Source organism: Anarhichas minor, unplaced genomic scaffold (assembly GCF_050575085.1).
Source record: "Anarhichas minor isolate MPS153535 unplaced genomic scaffold, ASM5057508v1 ptg000035l, whole genome shotgun sequence".
Classification (NCBI taxonomy): domain Eukaryota; kingdom Metazoa; phylum Chordata; class Actinopteri; order Perciformes; family Anarhichadidae; genus Anarhichas; species Anarhichas minor.
This window is the reverse complement of record NW_027466481.1, coordinates 1,009,020-1,034,227: the sequence shown is the minus strand read 5'-3', so window position 1 is coordinate 1,034,227 and position 25,208 is coordinate 1,009,020. Positions and strand designations below refer to the sequence as shown.

General features: G+C 38.9%; 4 protein-coding genes across 5 annotated transcripts; 1 reads left to right on the top strand and 3 right to left on the bottom strand.

The window, feature by feature from the left end:
• Window positions 1–1,056: 1,056 nt before the first annotated feature.
• On the bottom strand, window positions 1,057–5,078 carry LOC142965725 (apoptosis-associated speck-like protein containing a CARD). Of its 2 annotated transcripts, XR_012957729.1 has the most exons (5): window positions 4,737–5,078; window positions 3,411–3,455; window positions 2,708–2,746; window positions 1,487–1,916; window positions 1,057–1,407 (listed from the first exon to the last, which is right to left on the bottom strand). XR_012957729.1 is itself a non-coding variant. In XM_076106793.1 (4 exons), the coding sequence occupies exons 1-4, from the start codon at window positions 4,987–4,989 to the stop codon at window positions 1,648–1,650; spliced, it is 606 nt and encodes a 201-aa protein (XP_075962908.1). In that variant the 5' UTR covers window positions 4,990–5,078; the 3' UTR covers window positions 1,057–1,647. The 2 variants fall into 2 exon arrangements, 1 of the variants encoding a protein (XP_075962908.1); XM_076106793.1 differs by having other exon boundaries at window positions 1,057–1,916.
• A 5,936-nt stretch (window positions 5,079–11,014) lies between these two features.
• On the top strand, window positions 11,015–14,991 carry LOC142965724 (uncharacterized). Its single transcript, XM_076106792.1, has 6 exons — window positions 11,015–11,377; window positions 12,314–12,339; window positions 12,432–12,773; window positions 13,265–13,443; window positions 13,538–13,726; window positions 14,712–14,991. The coding sequence occupies exons 1-6, from the start codon at window positions 11,125–11,127 to the stop codon at window positions 14,773–14,775; spliced, it is 1,053 nt and encodes a 350-aa protein (XP_075962907.1). The 5' UTR covers window positions 11,015–11,124; the 3' UTR covers window positions 14,776–14,991.
• Window positions 14,992–15,312: 321 nt separating this feature from the next.
• LOC142965726 (apoptosis-associated speck-like protein containing a CARD) lies at window positions 15,313–16,907 on the bottom strand. The gene is made up of 4 exons (XM_076106795.1): window positions 16,528–16,907; window positions 15,773–15,814; window positions 15,622–15,666; window positions 15,313–15,486 (listed from the first exon to the last, which is right to left on the bottom strand). The coding sequence occupies exons 1-2, from the start codon at window positions 16,778–16,780 to the stop codon at window positions 15,798–15,800; spliced, it is 270 nt and encodes an 89-aa protein (XP_075962910.1). The 5' UTR covers window positions 16,781–16,907; the 3' UTR covers window positions 15,313–15,486; window positions 15,622–15,666; window positions 15,773–15,797.
• A 1,114-nt stretch (window positions 16,908–18,021) lies between these two features.
• On the bottom strand, window positions 18,022–22,745 carry etsrp (ETS1-related protein). The gene is made up of 8 exons (XM_076106683.1): window positions 22,166–22,745; window positions 21,448–21,529; window positions 20,373–20,504; window positions 20,197–20,271; window positions 19,957–20,106; window positions 19,622–19,867; window positions 19,160–19,278; window positions 18,022–18,303 (listed from the first exon to the last, which is right to left on the bottom strand). Exons 1-8 carry the CDS (start codon window positions 22,229–22,231, stop codon window positions 18,022–18,024), a joined length of 1,152 nt encoding a protein of 383 aa, XP_075962798.1. The 5' UTR covers window positions 22,232–22,745.
• Window positions 22,746–25,208: the final 2,463 nt, after the last annotated feature.

Here is a 25,208-nt window from a genome sequence, read left to right as displayed (position 1 = left end):
ATGAGACGGTATTGCACCAAGAAACTGTTAAGAGTGAACCTCACTTTAACTAATGACCACTGGGAAGGTTTTCTAACCCGAAATGTATTTTCAGAAGAAGCATTAAGTTAATATAAGATGTATTGTGTGTTTGAGTCTGTATGTTACATTATGAAAGTGGCCTAAACCAATATTCTGGTTTGTGGAAAGTAAATAGGACATTGTTTTAAATAGCGTTGATGCTAAGTACATTCTGGTTCAAATAAAGCAAAATTGAGCAAACAATCTTTAAAAACGTGGTGTTTTTATTCATCAGAGGCATCCTGGTGACTGAGGAGGAATAGCTGACACTACATTTAGTCTTAAAGACAAGTTGAGACCATTAAAAGAGATTTTCCGAACTAAGTACTGTAGCATTATCAACACGAGATCCCTGGTGGTTGAACAGAATTTGAAGAGAAATCATTGAATATTTTTCCTATAAAAATTCTCCAAAATTATGCAAAAGCACATTCTTCCCAAATAACTGTTGTAGTATAACCAGGAGGAGCTCATTGATGTACGAAGTGATCTTTGTCACACTACACTTAATAACAGTGAAGTTATTGAATATTTATCCCGTGAAAAATTACCAGAAATTATGCAAAAATAATGAATCAACCTCTCAAATTCCTGTTTTGAGCTTGTGGTCTTTAGCCCCAAACTGCCATTATTTACCCTACAGCTCCCTCTAGAGCCACAAAAGGCACTGACGCAGCAGCTACTCTGCACCCTGATACCTGTAAACAGACTTTATGTGTAAAATCGCTGCAGTTCCACATTAAAATAGGACTCTGCTCTCAGCCTCCTTCCATCCGGCCGGATACAGATCCTCTAAGAGTAAAACGCTGAATACAGAACACCTCAGTAACATGTGCTGAACGTCAGACAAAAGGAGAGATACATAATCAATTCATGCCTCTCCTCACATTCATATAACATTACATATATAAATGTTTCTAAACTCTATTACATCATTATATTTGGCTTATATTACATTTTCAACACTCCATTCACTGAAAACGTCAGAACCACACATAGCAATCATAAGACTTTATTATAAATGTATATAGATTTCCAAATAGAAAACATTTTAGATGAACCTCCAAAAGTAAAGTTATTGTTGTTGGTCAGAATAAAAGTGATTAATAGCATATATACGGCATAAATGAAAGGTTCAACCTGCTTTAGAAGCAACACTTATGGAAAACCATTTATGATAAAGCATGTTTTAATTTATACTAAAATAATTCAGCTAAAAACAGACTTTCATTCCGTTTGTTGTTTGTTGGATAAAATCATTGCATGTCTGGTGAGAACCTCCATTCATTTCTTACATGATTGTCTGATAAACATTTGATGAATCTGGTTTTCAACCTTGAAGTAAAACTCATCTCATCATGATCCTCACTGATCAGGCAGAAGAGGCACCACACCTCATACACATTTAAACTAATTTAAAGGTAACATTAAGAGGAAACAGCTGTTCAAACATAAAGCCGAAAAGCTTTTTCGTTTTTAGAAAACCCGACAGAGACATAGCATTAAATTCCCCCGTTGTTATTGTATTACAAAATTTGGCCCAGTTAGACTGTATATTTGGTCTAAAGATACATTTCACCACAACATTCACTTCTTTTTCTTGAGATCAGCAACGAGATATTTCTCCGTTCTCTCAAGGGATTTGTAGAAGACTTCTTTGCCTTCAGGTCCAGCAGAATTCAGGGGACCAGAGTAGAGAGTCCTCATCTTCTCCCTGTTGGTAGGGATAGCCATGATTGCATCATAAGCCTCTTGCGTTGTGATGACTTCTTTCTCGAAGAGCTCATCCAAAATGGGTCCAATGCTGCTCACTCTATCGATCAGCACGGCTCTATGTTTATCCACAAAGTGCTCCCCTGAGGAAAGAAGGAAAAATAACAATGACATATTAGATTTGGAGATAACATGAAGCCAACTTGATACAACTCTAAGAAAAGGACTTCAGATTAAGTAACAGTGATTTCTATAGTTCAGTAGCATGTGTATTGCATTCATTGAAGTGTTTTTAACTGCATGTGGGTCCCAGGACGAGTACATGTTGTTACAGCTAATGAATAAGGAACATCTTACTGTCACAAAATGAAGTTTTCTCCAAATGTCATTCCCACATTTTATCTATGATGACATTTTGGGGAAATGCACTTATTGGCATCTTGCCAAGAGTGAGATTGGCATTTAGCTTAGCTTAGCATAGACATTTAGCTTAGCTTAGCATAGACATTTAGCTTAGTTTAGATTTGTAAACTCTGGACGGAGCCAGGCTAACTGTTTCCCTTCACTTCCAGTCTTTATGCTAAGCTAAGCTAAATGTCTCCAGGCTCAAGTTCTTTTCTTGATGCACAAACATCACAGAGGTCTTCTCATCCAACTCCAAGAAAGAACACCAAAAAACAATATTTCCCCAAAGTTTCAAACTATTCATTTAAAGTGTAATAATATTACGCAGCACTCATCTGTTCCTTTCATCACTCCTGAGCCTGTGCTCTGTTTGGAGAACAAGTTAGACCTGTTCTACATATACAACCATGCAGCAAATCAGCAACAAGGTTTCAAAGTCAGATTCTGGATTTCTAATGTTCTAAACAATCTGATCAGTGACTGATCACAGGCAGCATGAGTTAAATGAGCTAAGAAGACATCATAGTACCTGTGCAGCCACCTTCTGCTCCGGCTGAGGGGCTCACAGCTGAAACAAATGTATGGAAAATTAAAATTGCTTAACGATGGACCGGTCTAGTGTTCATACATACATACTACTGTTGTTCTATACAGACAGCAAGTAAAAATATCATATTTAATCATAAAATTAGAAAACTAATGAAAGCCACAGACTTTGTCTCTCAAATGCTTTTCCTGCACTTAATTTGTCCTCAACTTCCTCTTCCTGGTTTTAAAACACATTGTGCGAGTCAGTGTCATCATAAATGTAGAGGGAGGCAGTTTGCCACAGGAAATGTCATCCTGGTGGTGTAAATATTGATTAAAATGCCTTTATCATTTATCATTAGTCTCTCCCAAAACTGAGCTGCCAACCTGCAAAATCAAACTTGATTTTATATTACGTTTGAATGATTCATATTCATATTTTTCCCGTAACATTTTTTCAATATGTTTTATGTTTAGGTGAGCTAAAGACAAATTTTCACTCTACAGGAAGATAAAGTTGTATTCTATTCTAAACTTCTATTCTACAATAGATATAAAAGGTTAAATCCCGAAGCACCGTTTTTCAACTTAACATTTACATCGTAATGCTGGAAATACTGTAAAACAACTCGATGTAACTCATTTTTCTACAACAGCTAATCTGTAATGTCTCATGTTAACAAAAAGTGTAAAAAACGACTCACTGTCACTGGAACCGGGGTTTGAGGACTGTTCACTAATCTCTTTCTCTGCAAAAATAGAAAGACACTATTAGATGATGGATGACGTCAACAACAAACATGATGGAATTACAACTTGAGTTACAGGTTTAATGTGGGAAACATTCTGTGATTTATAAACTGGGATCTTGGGTTTGTGCATAAGATGACGTATTACTTTATGGTTTATGTACAATGTGGTGGTTCAGTTTTCTTCAAGTCTGTCTTAAAATGATAATCACATGTTCATATGTACATTAAAACTGTTTGTTTTTTATGTTGGACAAACTAAAAGAGCCTTAAAGATTTCCATATCTGAACACAAAACTGCAACGTGCCCGAACACATGCTAATTAAAACATTATTGTACAGGAGAGCGTTTTGTATTCCTGCTCAACCAGTTCTCCTCCTGTTCATACTGGTTGGTAAAGGAGCACATTCAACGTGTGTGATGTGAGACAAAATACACAGTTCTTGTTCTGTGTTAACATGTTCATCATGTTTAATTAATTGTGAACTGGCCGTCTGTGCAAATTTTAGTGCGTTTAGGTGTAAAACCACTTCATCAATTTGTAAAATATAAGAATATTATGTTTTTGCCAGATAGACCTTTTTCACGGTTGTGGTAGAAAAGCACAGGTGGACTAAATTAATAAAATGTATTATAGCTGCATTCAACCAAGGGGAGGCCCTATATTGTGCACGCTGGCTCACTGGAAAAGCTTACAGGGACACTTAATATAATTAATATCAATAATACCTGTGCTTTTCCTACTATGGCCAATCAAAATGTCTGTTTTTTTTTATTTCATACAGTAATCGTGTCTCAGTGAGCTGTACTGAATGATTCAATAAAGACGGGAGGGGGGGACATGACTGCAATGGTCTGCAGATCGGGCGGGTCCCCGTATTTGTGTCTGGAAGCAGCAACGCTTACAGTAAAAAGCCCTTTTTGATGCCCAATGAGCAAGAACACGTGATGAAGTGCATATAAGCTGCCCTACCACCCTGCTTCATGCATCTGGTGCCCTTTATATTTCTTTATTTCACCCTCAGACAGTTGAGTCTGACACTGCTCCAAAGCGAAAGTAAAAAATAAGGCGGGTTGTTTCAAACTATTTTTTTCACTTTAAATTTCAACTTCATTAAGTTAATGTAGAAAATATGCTATGCTGCAAAATTACCACCTTTCCAATTAAACGTGGTCATTTGTCGCGTAATTATCTGCAAGCACACTTTTAAGGGTTTAACGATAGAATATAGATTCTGCTCTCATTCCACATCAAAACCATGAAGCCGTGAGATATTTACCGAGTTGTTCTGCTTCCTTGTGGCAGCCGATCTCTTTCAATAACTTTACAACCACTGCAGGAGCCCCGGTCTCGGTAAAAGTTGAAACCAAGACATCTGTGACCACTATATAGTTTTTATCCTCCACCTGGTTGCGTTTGACCCGCGGCTCTTCTTTACGGTCCAAAAGCTCGTCGCGTAACAGCTCAAAGTTTTCCTTTGACAGGTTCGCCAACGCGCCTTTAATCAACTGTTTTGCGGTTTTGGGGGCCATGTCTCAGCGAAAGATCTCGGACTGTAGAGCAAATGTTTCGATATCAGCAGAGGAAGAAGAATAAGGTTCTCTTCCTTATGATGTAACTACATATACATGCAGAGATACATATGATGCCTTCAGGGGCTGTCGGAAAATCTTATGCTCAAGATATATTGATAAATAACATCATTGATAATAATTATTATAGTTGAATGTAAAAAATTATAATTACAATTATAGTAATTAATTAATTAATTAATTAATTGAAAGTGAACTTAACCCTCCTGTTGTGTTCCATGTTTTCGCTCTGAACATTTTCTGTCGATTTAATCTGATTGGCATAATGTTCCATTCATTCTGTCACACTGAGCATCTGTACACACAAAATGAATTTAGAGCATTTACATTAAAGTCTGGGTGTTTTATTTTACACCTGAGATTGTCCCGGGCAAAAATGAATGAGATTACAATTAGCGTTTAGTTCAGGCTCATGTCCATTCATCAGATGGACACACTTCCTCTCCCAGACCCCCACATGCAAAGGTGTTTGAGTGCACGCACACACACACACACACACACACACACACACACACACACACACACACACACCTCAATCCCCTTCTTGGCTTTCATGGCAACCCACCAGGGAACCCTTCCCTTCACAGTAATGAAGAAACTAACCTGGTGGAAGAAACATGTCACCCAGTGCAACGATGTGACTCATTTATGTGTTTTTAATGGTGTTACAATGAAGCTCTGCACAGAATGATACGATAGAAGACTAGCAGGCTTTGGATACACAGACAATAATAGTTCACTTTTGTCTTTTCATGGGAGTGATTGAGCGTTAAGAGAAATATAGGATATTGGTATGCAGCAAATGTGCAGAAGAATATTACAAAGGCTCATCTACTTCCGACCCACAGACAGAAACTAAAGCTGCAAAGCTTGTGGTCAAGATGTGATGCACCAATAAGACAAAGCTGGAGCCTCTGGCCTGCTTACACTCCACTGAATGGAGTGTTGTTCATGCTGCAGCCACAGACGTGGTTTATAGCCAACAAGAACACACAATTGCTTTAAACAAATGTTTTTACGAGCACATAAGACTATCCCAATTACCTTTGTACCTTTGCAACAGACTGTAAGGCATTATAAATGATACTTTAGTGGTGATGGAAATTTAAAACAGCGTATTTGATTCAAATTCACTCCTGATTTATTTTTAGTTCATAAGAGGTTTGCAGTATGATTTAAATATTCAGAATTATTCCCATTATTACCCAAAATTGAGACTTTGTCAGTGTTTCGGTTCATTTCATGAAGATGCAAAAACATGTTTAATTCAAAAGAGGAATAAAAAAAATACATAATTTTGCATTGACTGTTAATTGTAAAAATAAATGTCATTTCTAAAAAATGGCTACTTTTATGATGATTGTGCGCGTGTAAAGCTCTGGTTGGGAGGTGGACGTTGGTCTGCCGTGTCAGCAGTGTACTTTTCTCTCTCATCCCATGGCTTTATGGTTGCTGTAAGGCTGTGAGTGGGAGGAGCTTAGCGAACGGCTAATGATAATATTTCCGACAGCATTTGAAAGCAGCACTTCTTTTTCGGCGGGAAATCATGTAACCTGAACCTTTACGCGTAGACCCTTCTAGAAGAAATTTAAAAAATAAAATAGAAAAATACAGTCATGTGGAGACTTTCCTCTGAAGCGTCACATGAAGCGACGTCTGTTTCTGATGACGGCGACTCTGATCACAGCTGGATCAGATGTCAGTCGGCTTTAACAGCTGGAGAGACTTTTGAGAAGTTTGTGTCTGCACACATGATGACTTAGGAGCGAGAAAGGATCTCTGAGGAGCCATGAGCGAGGACGCACGAGAACAGCCTTCCAGGAAGTTTTTTAACGGCCGACATGCCCCCTCATTGTTCATCATTCATTCATTGATTTTAATGTAAAGTGTCTTTGAGTACTATGAAAAGCGCTATATAAATAAAATGTATTATTATTATTATTATTATCAGTTATGTGATTGGATGCTGTAGCCGATCGGACTGATCTGATTTTTTTTAAACATCACTGGAGTTTCATAGAGTGAAGACAGATCACAGATTAAACTCAAGCTTTATATTTGATTAGTTTTCTGATTCACCGTCTGGTTTAAATAAATGTCCATTGTAGGTCTGAACAACAAAAGGACCACAAACAACTTTCTTCATTTATTAGAAAGATTTGTCTTTCCATGATCTGATATTTCCCTCAATAACTTTTATTATGGATACAATTAAAGTCAGAGAGAGCTGGAGAGACGAAACACTTTTTACATCATTTATCATCATTTCATTCAGTCACGTGAGGCTGATCATTCCTGAGTGTTTGATGAGTTATATCATTTCATTTAACCTGAAAGATGGAGCCGAATAAATTCATTCCAGTGTTCAAGAGAAACCATAATCATATTCTGGGTTAATTAATAATGAGGTCACAATCACAATTTCAAAACATACAGATGCAAATAAGTCCTAAATAAGACAAAAAGCATTCCGCCTGTAATCGGATGCGCTTAAAAACAGGACACAGAACACAGTATAAATACCACAGAACACAGTATAAATACCACAGAACACAGTATAAATACCACAGACTGTATAAAAACTCAATGCAGTTTGTTAAAGAGGTAACAGGCTACAGAGAGAAAACACCTCTACTCTGACAGTGATAATAACTGTCTTTATATGAGCATTACAATCTCCACAACATATCACTTGTACATCAAATGTAATTCTTCAAGTAAAGTGATTGAAAGTTTTGCCATTCTAATAGTTCCCACTCTATCTCTGTGAATACTATCATATCCTTTACTGACAAAGTCTAATGCTGGTTTAAGCCATGTTTCCTGAACACACATGATTTCTGGTTTCTTTTTAAGGTTTTTAATGAATCCTTTGAACTCTTGTCCATTTGCTAACAAGCTTCTTGCGTTCCATTGTAGTACAATCATACTGTCCCCTGGGCCTCCTGCTTCCCATCTTCTCCGAGTCTTTTATTAATATGCTTCCAAGGTACATCTTTTTACCCCCAAAAATGTCTCAGCTCCCTTCACTATTATTTAGATTTTCTCTGTTTATTGTTGACTTGGTGAGTAGCACATTATGGGGTAATAGTAATGATGACAATGGAATAGTGATAGAAGAATTAATGGAGATAAAAAACCAGGAAAATGGAACTGGAAAAAGATTTAAGAACAGGGACAGGGTCAGCAACAGACCTTACTTTAGTATCATAAAATGATAAAAAAGAATGAATGGGATTAAAAGAGAGTTTGGGTATCCAGTCCTAAATGATGGTGAAAGCAGAGATGTTGGCCAAAACCTTTGTTAGAATACATAGTTCAGATAATATTAGTGAAGAGGGTAAAAGGGGAAGGGAAACTACAGTAGTGTAAATGAATATTTCTTACAGCAAGAGGAAGATACTAGTGATCTGCTAAACAAGCCTACAAAAACAGAACTAAGCCGATGTCTCAAGAAAACCAAAATGTCGGCACCAGGCAAGGATCAGATTTGTTATATAATGTTAAGCAATCTAAGTGAATCTTCTAAGGATATACAGTATTACTCAAATTATATAATAAAGTTTGGGAGGGTGGGAAATTGCCTCAAAGCTGGAAGGAGGCCACTGTAGTCCCGATACGCAAACCCGGTAAAGATTGCACAAACCCAGGGAACTATAGACCAATAGCTTTAACATCAAATATCTGCAAAATAATGGAGAAAATGATAAATGAAAGATTCATATATTATATAGAAAGTAAAGGATATATAAATACCAGAGTGGTTTCAGGAAAGGGAGAATGGATCCAGCTTTGTTTAGAACATGAAATTAGGAAAGCACAGATAAACAAAGAAAGTGTTTGCTGTCTTCTTTGACAGAGAGAAGGCATATGATATGATGTGGAGGATAAGGTTATTAATTAGACTTTGCAAGTTGGGTAAAGGGTCGAATGTTGGATAAAGGATTTTTTATTAAAACGATGTATAGAAGTCAGGGTAGGAAAGAGCTATTCGGGAAAGTTTGGTATTGAAAATGGAACACCTCAAGGTAGTATTGTCAGTCCATTACTATTCTCCATAATGATAAATGATGTGTTCAGTGAAATTGAAAATGGGATGGGATTGTCACTATTTGCAGATGATGGGGCAATTTGGAAGAGGGGAAGAAATGTGGAATTTATAGTAAAGAAACTGCAGAGAGACATTTTGAAGGTAGAAGAGTCATATCAATGGGGTTTTAAAAGATAAGACAAAGACAATGTTCTTTACAAGGAGACAAATTGGTGGTGAAGTAAAACTGAAACTATATAATCATGAATTAAATATTTAGTTCTGTGGTTTGACGAAAGGATGACATAGGCTGTACATATTAATAAAGTAGAGAATAAATGTAAAAAAGTATTAAATATAATGAGGTGTTTGGTGGGAGGTGAATGGGGGGCAGATAGAACTGCTTTGAAAGCCAAATACAGTGGATTAGTTATATAGATTATGGTTGTGTGGTGTATGGATCAGCAGCAAGCACGTCTCTCAAAAAACTGGATACTATTCAATATCAGTCAATGAGAATATGCACCGGTGCCTTTAAAACAACCCCAACGGCTGCATTACAGGTGGAAATTGGTGAAATGCCGCTAGAACTACGAAGAACACAGTTAGCATCGAGTTCTTGGGCTAAACTACAGGGACACAGCAAAGAACATCCAACACAGGAAACTTTAAAACGTTGCTGGGAAAAGGAGAGGAGGGAGACAAGAAGCTTTGGTTGGACAGTAGCACAGAAAGCAACAGAACTTGAGCTGAATTAAACTCCAGTCCAACAGTTATTACCAACAATATCACCGTGGATACTTCCTGATGCAAAAGTAGATTTTACATTATTAAAAATGAAGAACAAGGGTCGAGCGGATCATTTCAATTGGCATACAATACAGGCACATATCGACAGTACAGTTATATCCAGGTTTTCACAGATGCATCAAAGAATTTAGGAAACAAGGAGTGGCATTTATTGTTCCAGAATTTAATAATAAAATAGGTAAAATGGTCACTGAGGGAGTATCAGTGTACACAGGGGAAATGTTGGCAATAATGTTAGCACTACAGGGGATAGAGGACACAAGACCATTGAGGGCAATCATTTGTTCGGATTCAAGTTCGTCATTAGCCAGCTTACAGAACAGCCATTCAGAGAGTAGACCAGACATCCTTATTGAAATACAACAAACATTATACAGAATTCAAATGATGGGTCTGACAGTCATATTCCTATGGGTACCAGCACATATTGGGGTCAAAGGAAATTAAATGGCAGATAAAGCGGCAAAAGAGGCCACAAAAAATAGCTGCACTAATGTTACAGTCAGCTTCAGTAAATCAGAAACAAAAAGTATCATTAAACAGAGGTTGAAGGAAAGGTGGCAGAAGCAATGGGAAGAAGACAGGAAAGGACGATGGTTTTACCGAGTTCAGAGGAAAGTGGGAGAAATGAGATGTGCAGGAAGGAACAGGAGAGAGGAAACGGGAAGATCAAGGCTTAGATTTGGACACACTGGCCTAAACAGTATGCTTCAAAGAATAGGTAAACAGGAAACAGGAAAATGCGACTATTGTGGGCAAGAGGAAACAATAGAACATGTTATTGTGCAATGTCAGAAACATGAGCAGGAAAGAGGGCAGCTGATTGGAGACCTCGGCAAGATGGAGGTACGGTTGGATGTAGTGGATATTGTGCAAAATAACTCAAAACGTGAGTGTTATCAAGTATTATTTCAATATCTTAGATTAATTGATATAATTATTAAGAAAATGTGAGCCCGTTGTTGTGTTTTGTTATGTTTTTTTCTTGTCTTTTTTAATTGAAATTGTCATATAAGTACTGGACATCCTGATCCACACCAGTTGGTGGCGGTAATTAATTGTTTGCCAACCGCCAATAAACAATAAGAAGAAAGAAGAAAGAAGAAGAAAGCAGACCTTCTTTTTCTTATAGGCGTAATCTCAATTTTAGGCGGGCAATTATGTAACTTGAACTGTTACGCGTAGACCTTCCAGAAGAAATTTAAAAAAATAGAAAAATATAATAAAAAAAAAAAATGGTCCAGACTACAATCAAACGCGCGCTGAGGCACGCGCTGGGGAATCTGAGTAAGACCGAATTTCTTACGTTTTGTCAGGAGCTGAGGGACCGCAGAGAGGAGCCGCGGGTCCTCTACAGTCAGGTGGAGGATAAAAGCGTTTTGCAGATCACAAACCTGCTGGTTTCAACCTTCACCGAGCCCAACGCGCTTCAAGTGGCTCTGGATTTACTGAGGCTGATAAACTGCAACGAGGAGGCGGAGACACTGAGTGAGTAAACAATGGTGACTGAAGTGCATTAAAAAGTATCCAGGGCTGCCTGCAGGACGCTGTGCGTGTGCTCCATACTGTAACTGTAGGCTACCACTTCCTGCTGTAATCCTTAAAGCGGCTACAATCAATACATTTATAATAACAATGTATCAAATTCATTATTCATTCATTAGGTGGCAAGAAACACGACAGGTTGCTCCACAGATGTAATAATGTAAATATAAATACATACGCTTAGGGAAGTTTAAACACTATGGAAAGAATATATATACACCGATAGGCTACACTGAAACATGTATTTGTAGGAGCCATGTATTTGATTCGTGTTTAAGTACAACGTGCCTCCAAGCACTAAGTGTTGTTTTGGTACAAGCCAGCTGGCCTCAGCCACGTTTATGTTCATGCCAGTAATCACAGGTGTTGCTGATTGGGGAAAAGAAGCAAACACTATATTTCACTTTATTTGTAGTGACTATAAGTCTGGTACTTTAGCCTCTCTACTGGCTGCAAATTGGTAAGAATTGTTTAGGCATGTGCTCAGAAGAACAATACACAAAGTTACCAATGCTTTATATCATGGCGTTTATTTTCCCTCTGGTGTCCAGTGTCACTTCTAATAGGTTTGATGTTAAAGTTAAAACAGATACAGATACAGTCAAAACCCCTGTGATGAACCTAAAAGTGTCTGAGGCCAGCTGGCTTGTACCAAAACACCACCTAGTGCTTGGAGGCATATTGCACCTAAACACAAATCAAATACATGGCTCCTAAAATGAGTTCAAGCATGAAAATCCCAAAGGACATTGGGACAGTCATTTTTTAAACTGTATTAATTGGTTAAAAGTCTTGTAAAGTCAATAGTGCAGGTCAGTAGTGTGTATATTGGTGGGGTCTATGTCGATCTGCCTTTCACCGTATCATCTGTCTCTACAGATTCCAAAACCAAAGCCTGTGTGGACGTAAGTTGAAAATTGAAATATTCAAGTACTCTCTTTAAAATATTGGTAGTTCAAATGATACTGGTGTTGTCATTTTCGTTCCTCTTCTTCAGAAAGGTGACCCTACCTTCCGTAAGACCTCGACCGGGGAGTTGGAGACGAAGCCCTCCCAGGAGGCTCTGAACCAAGCTGCTCGACCCGGAGGTCCTCCTGTGTCGGTGAAGACGCCAGAGGAGGTGGAGGCTGAGGCGAAGGCACGCGTCCTCTCGGAGGGCGGGGACGCTCGCAACGAATGGCTGGTTCTGAGCAGGTGTACGATTCAGTTTGGCCAGTACAAAGGTCAAAGCTTCAAATGGCTGTTGGAGAATGATGTGGGCTACACTGCCTGGTGGCTGGCTGGTCACCAGAAGCAGCGACAGGACACAATGGGTCAGAACTCGATGACGGTCAACAAGGTACTGCAAAGAAACAGGACATGCTGTCTGCCTTCTGACATTTGCAAGCTCCCAAAAGTTTTTAGTTTCAAGGTATTATATATTATATATAAGACAAAACACACAGAAAACAAAGTTAAAGATGAACTTGACTGATACCATTATATATTTATTTTTTCAAATTTTCCATTTCGCAATTATATTGTTTTAGTGAATTCTTTTGGCCGCGATAATCATGTAGTAAAAATCTGATATTGTGACAGCCCTAACGTCAACACACACCACTGTGCACCTACTAATCCCACTTTAAGAACTGATATCCTCCTATAACACCAGTTTTAGTTGTGTTTTTATAGAACTGTATACAGTATATGTGTATTAAGGAGTCGTTTCTGTGTATTTGTCTCAGATTTTCTTGAGGAACAAACTAAGTGTTTTTAATTGAATTAAATATGAACCGTGTAGCTTTATTAATAACATCAATTTCATTGTTCATGTCTTGTCATTTGAAGGATTCTTTGACCCGATACGCAATTGCTTACCCTGAGGTTTTGAAAGAAGTCAGATTTCCTCGCGGGTACGACAGATCCCTCCAGTCAGGCCAAGAAGGAGAGGCCCTTGTTGGATTTGGTCTTCACAGGTCGGACACGCTGCAGGATCTGTACGAGTCGACGGACAAGGACAAGATCAGGTTTGGTAGAACGCATTAGTAAACGGCGGTGGATCTTGGCGTTAGCAACGCTGGCAGACATTAAAGGCCACCCGCTCTACCCTTTTCTACACAGCTATGTCAACTTCCTCCGGAGCATGAGGTCAAGCTGCGACCCAGGGACCAAAATGGACGTCGCTGTCAGATACATTTTGCAGCGTGACCAAAATCTGGCCACAAACAGGCCGACCACCAGCTTTGCCCATCGAGCAGTCAGAAAGAAAGGGGTCCAGAGCACCACATGCCAGCCAACCACTGCCTCAAGGTCTGTGTGGTGAAATATGTGCTGTTAAAGACCTCTGTCTCCTAAAGGTTTTCCATATCAATGTCTACTGCAGACTTGCTGAAGTAACTCTAAAGTGTCTGTTGAATTGCTTTGGCATTTTGTCTTTTGTTCGAATCCATCTCACATGAAGTACTACCATTCCCCAAATAGTGCTTTTTATTTCAAGTGATCTAGATTTATCCACTTCTTTCTTCTTTTAAAAGGAAACTGCAGCGACTTAGTGAAGAAACGATGTATCACACTATTGTGTCATGCAAACAACTATTCCCTATCTATCCATAGCTAGATGCCATTTAATGGGAGTAAATCTGAACCCCCAAAAACCATATATCATAATAGGGTTTTATAAATTCCCAAATATCAATAACAGTATTGGTCTCAAAAGTCCAGTATTGCCCGGACTATTCCCCACACCTTCACTTTGTAGAGCGTGCTTTACACTAAAGGATCGTCTTTTTCTAAAACAATACTTAGATCCCTTTGTAATGTGCATCTAATGTGAGTGAGGGGGAGGACAAAGTCCACTGCCCTTGTTCTGTGCACAAAAACGAATCTAAAGCTAATACGAGGCTTCAGCAGATCAAGTGGGAATCCTCCACAGTTACAGAAACATAATTCCCTCTTTATGTTATAATCCTTCCACTTCAGCTCAGTAGAGAAACCTTTTCCGGGGAATCACAAAGAGGAGATTATTCCAACTAAAAGAGCTATAACTTTGGAAGAATTGAAAAATGTGAACCTGTCCTTTTAAAAATGTGTCGAGGAAACCCCGATGACGTAATCAGAGTCATTTTCTCAGACACCAGAAAGCTCCTCCACACGTTGTACCACGTTTTTATAAAAATACTGCTCATGGCGTTTAAACTGAACTTAATGTGTATAATCGGTAGTGTGTCTCTTGTAGATAATTTGATGATGAATGCATCGCCCCGTCTCACTCCACTGTCCTCTGCCTCCCCTCCAGGCCTGTACGGAGGACGCCGAAAAAGAGCTGGAGGAGGACATCATTCCCCCCGCCGCCCCGTTAGTGACCCTCGTTCTCTTTGGAAGTCAGCGGCCTGTCGTCCTCTTCAGACTAAAATAATAAAGGAGTCATAAGTTGTTTTCACCAGTCAAAAGATTATTTTTAAATGACAGGTCTCGTATGCTGTACAGATTGTAAAGCCCCTTCAGGTAAATTTGTGATATTGGGCTATGAATAAAATTGACCAAAACATTATTTATTAACATTAATAAACCCCTTTTATTACAACTCTTGTGCTGTTTTATTACAACTCTTGTGCTGTAAATGGTGCCTTATTTTTTTTTAACAGTATGAACACATTGTTATTTATTGAAAGAGCATTTTCTGTAATGCAATCCTTCTTTTTAGGTAAAGGTAATGTAAAAACGGCCTGCTTACATACAGTAAAACGTACTTAGGCCTTCGTCTACATGAAGCTTGTTTTGGTTGTTTTTTAGACAATAAAAGGTTAATTTATACAAACTAATATATTGTGGAAATAGGATCAATGTTGATAAATACCTATGATTTTTAAGAAATAATGTGAGCCACAGAGGGAAAAGACCCAAGAAAGACTTTATTATGACAAAGTACAAAATATTGATTCGTGATTTGAAGTTGGTTTCTGCAGACGGCTCTCTTATGACAATATTCTCTCTGGATAGTTCATCATTTATGGTGCGACAATGTCCGTGTCCTGGATGAGCACACGTGTGTCGATGCATCGAGTGTTTCCCTGAGGACAAAGACAACGACACTCGCTCATTAATGAATAACGGTATAGTTGATAGTTTATGTCTTATATCGACGTTATACAGCGACCGCCTTCATCCGGAGATGTTGCTTTGTGAGATGTAAAACCAATGCGTACCGTCTCCCACCATGCTGAATCCTGCTGCTCATGAGGGCCTTACATCTGTAAACATTTCAGAACATTTTACTTTGAATAGTAACTCTACTCTTTGCACAATGTTGACAACTTCCGTGCATGCAGGACAAAACCATTTTTGAGGTCAACTCACTGTCAAAGCGGGATGTTTAATGTCCTCAAGTTGTCATTCTGACTGTGAAAAAAAACAGAAACAAATGTTAAATGTTAAACAGCACTGACACATTTACTGCATACTGTTTATTCCTTAGTAAACATTAATCTGGGTCATTGCCAAAGAATTCATTAGATTCCCAGATTGTTTATTCAAATTAATTTCAACCGTAAGAAAGGCAGCCCAGCCACGCTTTACGTAATTTCCAGGAAACTAAATTCAGCTGCTGTGTAGACGTGAAGAGCAAGAAACAACGTATTGATGATTCTTCAGCTGTAGTGCACAGACTATGTTCACAATAAACAATAGCAGTGTAAAAAAAATAGTTTTTTTGGTGATTTTATGGCAAACATGTAAAAAAAATACTATTCAACAGAGAGTAGCAATCTTGTCTTCTAAAGGCTATAAACTGAATATGTAAAAACAAAATCTGACTTTTGTTTAGACTCTCAAACATCAAGATCAGCGTTAAAACTCCAGTGTGTGCCAGCCTCTACTCTACTTGTAACGACATGTAAGCAGACACACTGGAAACATTTAAAAATGAAAGTAAAATCGGAAGTCACTGTATTTCTTTTGTTTGTTCATATCGTCCGAGCAGGAATCACTTTGCTATTTATTTTGGGGTTATAGACAAATGTGGTTTACAAACAGCAGTAATAACATGATATTTATGTTGCAATTAACCACGGACACACACAGTATCCTGGAGGCTGTACGGCGGCTTATCTCACCAAGTCTCTCCGCCTCTTCGTTGAGGCTAATCTGTCTCAGTATTTCCACGGACACTTGAACAGCAACGGGCTCGGTAAAAGTGGAAACTAGGACGCTCACGACTTCTAAGCGGCTTCTACCCTCCACCCTGTTGCGCCTGACTTGCGGCTCTTCTCTGCGGTCCAGAAGATCGTGGCAGAACCTTTCGAAGTTCTGACTCGACAGGTCCTCCATCATGTCCACTAAAGCCATCTTAATTGTTTTGGGAGGCATTTCGTAAACCTATTAACGGTGAAGAGACCTGCATTTATTTATTTTCCCGTTTAGGCAGCAGGCGGTCGATATATTCCTTCAATGTAGCGATGAATCCACCCAAGTTTGACACATTCAGGAAGGACGCGTTCAATGCCGATATCCGAGTATCGAAATTATGAAACCCCACGTGTCAATGTTACATAAGCCTTACTGTAACACGTCCTCTCGTCACGTAAACGCTCTGTACCTACGACGAGCAGCACTTGAAAGCAGCAATAGATAAGGAAGAGCTTGTGGCCTATATGTGATATACTAGCACTATGTATAGGGTTATAGCCAGCCTCGAGCCGCTATAGGCTAAACGGTTTACTCTCTATGCATGTATACTCCTAAAATAACCAAAACAATACAAATCTATATATAAATATATCATACTTGCAGCTTCACACAGATTGATTTGACCAGTAACCGAATATCATCTCAGTTTAATTACATTAGCAGACCACTGGCTCAGCTCCTGCAGTTAACTTCTTCTATCAACTACATGTGAAATATAAATGTGTAATATATAAAACTTAAAAATATTATATAATATTTCAATTCAACAAAAAGTATTCAATATTTTGATGTTAAAGGCAGAATCCAGACTAAAAAGTGTGTGTGTGTGTGTGTGTGTGTGTGTGTGTGTGTGTAATGAGACTCTTCACACAATTCTATGTTTATATACAGTTTATTTACACAAAACAATCATCACACAGGCTAAAACGTTCACAGTGCGTGCCTGGAAATTATCTCAGTTTACGTTATTCTGACTAGCAACAGAGGTAGACATGAGTTTTGTATCAAAACAATTATAATATAAATGCACAAAACTCTACAAAACGGTCATATAAACACTATTTACACATCGATTCCTTCGTAGACACCCATCAAATGAAAATATGGCCCCTGACGTTGCAAAAGAAGTATCTTTAAACCTTTAAGTAGCTTTAAATGCCCCATGTGCTGCAGTTATTTAGCCCTGAGGTGCCATGTGTTTATGGGTCAGGTATTGGGAGACCGATCCATCATTTAAGAAAAGACTGGATATGAATTTATGAGTTTTTGGTTATTTGACTCCCTGAAGTACAGCATGTATAAACCGGCTGTCTGTGACATAATCCCCCCATGAGGATACTGTTCAGCGAGAGCTCGAGGAGGCAGCGTTCCCTTTGTAGACTGTGGGCCTAGTACTCCTGGTAGTCGTGTTAACCGTTTTCCTACTGAGACGCCCACGTTTCGCTGCTGTGCTCCGATGCCGCTGGCACCCCGGGGCACGACGGCCACGACTCTGTGTTTGTGGGCACAACGTTCAGACTGGTCAGCACCTCCTGTGCCGTCTTTCCCAGCATGCCCTGTATGTCGCAGACGAAGCGGTAGACGTAGCGTTTGCCCGCCGTCTTGTGGATGATGTTCTTGTGGTAGTAGTAGCGCAGGCCACGGCTCAACTTCTCGTAGTTCATCTTGGGTTTGTTCTTGCACTGGCCCCAGCGCTTAGCCACCTGTGGGATTAACAAAACAAAAAAACACAGATGAATGTGTGTTTGTATCTCAAAAAAACAATGAATAACCATGTAGCAAATGTGGAAGTAGTACTTAGATCCTTTACTTAAGTGCCTAAACAACAATGCAAAAACAATCCAAAGTCCTGCATTCAAAGTCCTACATAACAAAAGGTAGATGTACTGCAACTATCACACGTATGTAGCATGTTACAGTTGTAGCTGCTTGAGGTGGAGCTGGTTTTAACTACTTTATATACTGTTATAATACACGCTAGTTTAGTCCAGTGGTTTATAATCCGGGGGTCTGGCGTCTCCAAAGGGTCACAAGATAAATGTGAGCAGTCGTGAGATGATTCACTTAACGCTCCCTGAAATCTAACTCCCCATTTGTCAAATGTATTCAATCATTTTACCATTATTTGTGAGTTCGATGAAACAAGGGGACCAAACTAACCTTAACTAAATACTTTGTGTTACATTACAAAGGTAATTTGTACCGATTCGATCAACAACAACAACAAAAAGCTAGCTAGCTTTTAGCAAGCAATTCAACATTCATTGATGTTAATAATGTAATGATGCTGGTAGCGAAGCGTTTAGTGGAGCTTTGAACAGTGTCAACGTAATTCTCTTTGTTTAGCTACATGGCACGGTTTTTAAAGGAAGGACAATTTTACCTCTTTGGGCTTTGAACATTGATTTAACAATGCATTTTATTTTAATCTAAAAGGTAAGTATTAGTTGTTAAAAAGTACAATATTTCCCTCTGAAATGTACTGTTATATAAGTTTAAGTAAATGTACTTTCTTTCCACTACTGCCATGTAGTACTCCAAAACAAGAGATGTCCTCACCTCTGAGGGGTCGGACATCTTAAACTCCCATCCATCTCCCGTCCAGCAGATGAAGGTGCGACAGGCAGAGTCCAGAAGTAGCTCCAGTAGAAACTGCCACAACTGGATTGGACCAGAACCTGAAAGAATGAATCAAATTGTATTTATTTGGTTACAGAACTGTTGAGTTTTGGTTAACCTGTTATAATCAGGTTAACCAAAACCTGATTATAACAGAAAACATAAAATCATCTGAATTATTACATGTAACACATGTACTTTAGTTACTGTTTGAGTAACTTGAAAAAGTCAGAAAAATGGCCACTATGAGTGTTTTACTATATTTATTTTACTATCAGAATATTATTGCTAATGCATTAATATGGAGGTAGTATTTTAATGTTGTAGTTCGTCAACGTGGTGCTATTTTCTATAATTTATACACTTTTTTTAGAGCAGCTCAGAAGAGATGAGAGATCAAACCTGGATAAGTTGACATTCCCGTCATGTGGCCCTCCCTGTCTAGCCTCTGGGGGTGTGTGTTCTTGCGTTTGACCACACGGGGGCAGTACTGCTCTGAGGACTGAGGGCCGGGGGCCGGAGGTGGGTGGGGTGGGGGGGCGGTGAAGCTGGGAGAGGAGTACTCAGGCCAGAAAGAAGAGGGCTGCCTCTGTCCGTCAGAGTCGTACAGTTCAGCCGAGTGACACGAGTAGCTCTGATCTGTCTCACCTGGAACAAAGAGACGGGATTACACACTGAACTGCAAGAGTTAGACCAGTCACGGGGTGTTTTTAACATCCACAGGTGAAACGACTTACTTTGTAATGTATTTGATCCCTTTGCGGTTAGAAAGGGGCTGTGGCTGCCCTCCACGGCCGGGCTGAACTGTCCGTTCTGGGGCACCAGGCTCTGGTACGTCTGTGGAGACTCCTGGTATCCAGTTTGTGACTGGTCTACTGTCAGTCCATCTGTACATCAAACAGAAAGTTAGTTACAAAAACAAATCCCTTTAAAAAAAAAGAAAAAGTACTTTAAATACAGTATGAGTATGAGCTCACCATGTGAGTACGAGGTCCACCAGTTGAACTCCTGGTACGAGTCCAGGTTGAAGAGAGAGGTGTCGCCGCCACTCACTGCAGGAAAAATAAAAAGAGCAACAAACAAATGTGAGACAAGTCTAAAACGTGGCTTGTTGCAGCAACCATAAGGGGTATGTTTGTTATTGAGGTTTCACCTTTAGTGTCATAAGGCTGAGAAGCTTTGGGTGGCTCTGGGTATCTGCTTTCTGCGACATATTGCTGCTGCTGCTGCTGCTGCTGCACGGGGGCTTTACTGTCTAACAGAAAAGATAGGTCTTCAGGGTAGTCTGGAGGTTAAACACAATGCAGACAGATGGAGTCAGTAGGTGATGATGAAGGCAGGATAGAGGGAGAGTTCATGCTCGAAGAAGGAACACAGCAATTGTTTTACTCTAATTAAAGTTCTTTGGTTGATTTCATCTCTACTGGGCCAGCTATTATGGTTCCCATTTAATTCAGCACATGTCTACTGTGTAGTGAATGTGCTTTGAGATCATATGGTCCTTTAAGCTGGAGGTCTATTACAGCTCAGCTCAGCAAAGAGTCATGAAGAGATGCAAGATGGGGTGAATTTGTAAGTTTGTTGGTTTTTATCTTAAAGGTGGATGTTGACACACACACACAAAAAGCTGCTTGTTTACTGTCAAATCAGCACCAGGCACTCAGGTTTTTTCAGCTCTATGGATGGGGGCAGCTTGGAGGAAACGAGGGAGGGAGGGGTAGGAAGAGACGGGAGGAAACGCCAGCGGAGGGAGTGTGACAGAGTAGTGATGGAGGTCTGGGGAAGGGGGAGGGGGGTTACTCTAAATCTGTTGGAGGAGGAAGTCTGGAGGAAAGGATTAGGGAAGACAGAGAGGGGAGTGTCTTTAACCTGACCACCCTGTTTCTGTCTGTCTTTGCCTACCTCAGCCCATTCAAGAGTTATTCACACTCACACACACACACACACACAGCAGCACCCCAGGGTTTGAGCGAGAGTCCCCGGGTGTCAAGGTCTCATCGAGAAACCTCTGACAGATGTGATGATACAGTCTGCGCAAATATTTCCTCTGTCCTTCAGCTGCTCAGGTTCAGAGGAAACAGATTGCGCAAACATAAAAAACAAAAACATAACTCTGTCAGGGCATCGCTGAGAGTTTAAACCTTGTGCCATCATGGGTCATGATGCGTAACTTGTGTTGGAGGAAAAAGAAAATACAAAATCAAGTGAAAGTGATTCTCTGAACTCACCATAAGATGCAAAGTCAAAGCCAGCCGGCACTTCCTGTGTCCTGAAGTCTTCTGTGTAATATCCAGTCTGGCAAATCTCCATCTGTGTTGAAAGAGTCGTGATTACAACTTTCATCATCATGGCAACTCTCCATGTTGATCAAAATCTAGAGGCAAAGGCAACATGAAAAGCCTTGCACTAAATATTGTTTTGAAAATTAAAAATGTAATACTTTTATACATACTTGAAATAAGGAACACATAAGATTGAATTTGATCATCAACCGTTTTTTTAAATGATCGTTTGTTCAAAGTCATGGTATCATGCAGTAGTACAGCTGTGAGGCCTATTTAAAAAAAAACTTAATTTCTGATGTATGTCTGTGGAGAAAAGTCAGACATGAGACATGAGTCACCTGATGCACAGCAACCTTTCTTTGTTAAAGATCTACAGTTACATGATCTGTTTCACAATGATTTGTCTTTTTAGTGTGATTCTCTTACAACTGAACTCGAGTGCATTGCCTATGTTATTGAACGCACCATCAAGGATTATCTCAGATAAAAAGAGACTTATTATTTTCATTCTCAAAAAACATTTGTCTAGTTGTTAGTTTACAAAATGTAAGAAAATAGTTCAAAAACCCATCATATTTCCCAACCAAACTCCTGCTATATGAACCCAATAGTTGCCTTTATTGTGATTTTCTGTATTCCATTAAATGAAATTAAAACCTACCTTTATTTTCGAGTCTTTGCTGTCTGTGTTTCTGTCTCCAGGTTTGGTGATAGTGTCCCAGTACATCTCTTTCTATCTCGCACAGATTTACACACTTTATTTACCGGCTACACGCACAACAACGAGTGGTCAGTCTCCGGCCGGAACGGTCCCGTTATAAACGCAGCGGAGGTGGGAGGGGCGCGTGCCCGCGCTCGGCGTCGTGACCAGTTTGTTTAACAGAACGTGACGTCAGTCGCACCCCCCCTTTCAACAACAAAAAAAAATCTAAACACTCATTCATAAAATACTCACTGACACCGTAATGTTCCGGCAAAAATATATCACGAGGAGTTTGAATGATTAGTGGAGGAAGAAGTATTAAGAACTTAAAGTTAAGTATCAATATCAAACTGTAAACATAAAAAAGAATTAGCAACAGAAATGACCAATCAAAAGTAGAGGCTATAGGCAGCAGAATGACCCCTGTCATTAAATGCTTCAGTATCCGAGTATTATTAACATTACAATTAACGCCCAGCCTGTCCAGCTACCATACTTTATAAAGTGAAGCTACTGGTTGGTGGAATATAACATTTTATTTACTTATTAAGCCTAAATGTTTTGAGTGTAAACTTTTAATCTGAAAAAGAACTGTTAGTGAATAAAAAGTATATATTTTCCTGTTACATACTGTAGTATAAGTATCTAAAATAAAAAATATTCGAGCAAATACATTAAAATTGTGCTTAAGTACTACAGTAATTGAGTAAATGTTGGCTATTTAGTTACTTTCCACTACCTATGAGATCATAAATATATGTGTAGGATTTTTTATTGATAGCAAAAATTGACATTAAGGGAAAATTATTGATAAACAGAAAATAATCTAAATAAACTCACAAAAAGAATAAAAAGAATAGAGCTGAAGTTATTCAGCAATAAACAGTTGAGGCAACCATTCTGATTAACATGTTAAAGGCATTTCTTATTTTCAGACTTTTTATAGATTCAACGATGAATTGATTCATCGAGAACATAACCAGTGACAATGAAAATTACCATTACTTGTAGCCCTAAAAACATCTCATAAAGTGTTTATGATACATGAAAACCCATGCCTGCTACAGCAATAGCAACCATAACACATGGTAGTTAGCCAGTCAACTCAAGTAATTATTGATATATTGCCTAATAGGCCTATAAATGGATATCAAGGGGAAGCATATTTCTACAACTTTACGCCTATTGAGGATTTAGTAAAAAAAATCCTAAGAGGAAAACCATAAGAATTGATTACACGCTGAATAATAGGCAGTCAAAACAAGCATCCGTGTTATTTTTATTCTCGGAATGGCCTCAACGTCTTCCAAAGCTGATGCGGTCACTCTGATTGTCTGACAGGCGGGACTAAATAACTGAGCCACAGTTTGGGTGGAGATGAAGTGCAGGCGTTTGAAATCAGAGCAGTCGGTTTCTAATGAGGTGGGAGGAAGAAAAAAACAAAAAAAACGCTGTATCTTTCGAAACCATTCGACAAAACAATGGCCCGTAAAAAGCACACACAAACACAAGCACACACACACACACGTACACACAAGTACTCGCTGAAGAAAGACTGAAATCACGGCGTGAGTGGCTGCAGCAGATAAGGCCGAGCCCAGGGCCTTGTATAAACAAACAACTCACACTCACACACACACACACACACACGCACACACACACACACACACACACACAGCTCCATCTGGAAAAGTGGAGCTGGCTGAAATCGTGCGCGTCGGTGGGAGACGGGAGTCGTGATTGGGAGCCCCACCTCGAGACCTCGAGACGAGGACACAACCGGGATAAGGTTACACAACACGAGGTGATTAACAACCGTCTGCAGTGAACGATCAGGAATCCACCTGGGAAAATGACACTGTGGGTCACAGCTGAAGTTAACTGTCACGGAGCAGTAAGCCCGCAAACAGCGTCAAATTAAAATAATACAAGTTTTAATGGCACTCTGGAGCAGACGGTTCATGAAAACAGTCGTCGATGAATAAATGCTTCGGAAGTGTTTATTCCCAAGATTGAACTTAAATATGTCATAGTGTTCAGCAGTCAGCTGGTGGAGAAAGTATTTGGATCATTTAGTAAAGTAAAAGTAATACACCGTGAATATGTCAATACATCAGGAAAAAATGCACACGAAGTATCAGACGTATAGAAAAATGTCCTTTGTGACAGTTTTATTATAAGATTATATAACTATTTACTGATCCCCAGGCAGAAATAAAGAAAAATAAGAATTGAATAAGAGTTAAATAAGAGTAGGAAAGAATGAAATAAGAGCAATTAAGGACAAAGTTATGAGGTAAGTGATGGTTAAAGTTGCATGGTAATAGCAGCAAGTCTGTAAACATTGTACATCAGAATAATATATTCTGTAATTAAGTAATGATACTTAGTGTTGTATTAAAATGGAAACATAATAGAGTATGTGATGTGGTAAGACATGATAGTGCAGTACAGTATGAGGTGTCGTAGTACAACGTAATAATAGTATTACAGTAATATAGTGCAGCTACAGCAGAATATTAATGTAATATGGTATTTTATCCAGTATAGTACAGTAAAATATATCATTGGAATGTTGCATCACTACAAAAGCAGGGTCTTATGGAGATTTAGTTTGTATTGAACAGCAAATAAAGATTATTTGCAAGTTTGAATTTAACTGCTGATTGTTTTTTCCATTATTCAATATTTTCGTTTGTAAAAAAAAAATTGTGAGAAACGCCATCACAATGAGCCCAAAGTAACACCTTCAATGTTTGTTTTGCCCAACCAACAGTCCAAACCTCCAGATTATTAAGAATAAATTAAAATAATTTAAAGGATAAACAGCAAATCTTCAGATTGGTGAAGCTGGAAGCAGGAAGTGCATGGTTAACTTCGAAATCACAAACGATTATCAAATGACTGCCAATAAACATTTCTGCTAATGAACTGTACAAACTGTTTGTTTAATGTATAATTTAGCATCATATTTTATAAGCTATTCATATGTTTTGTATGC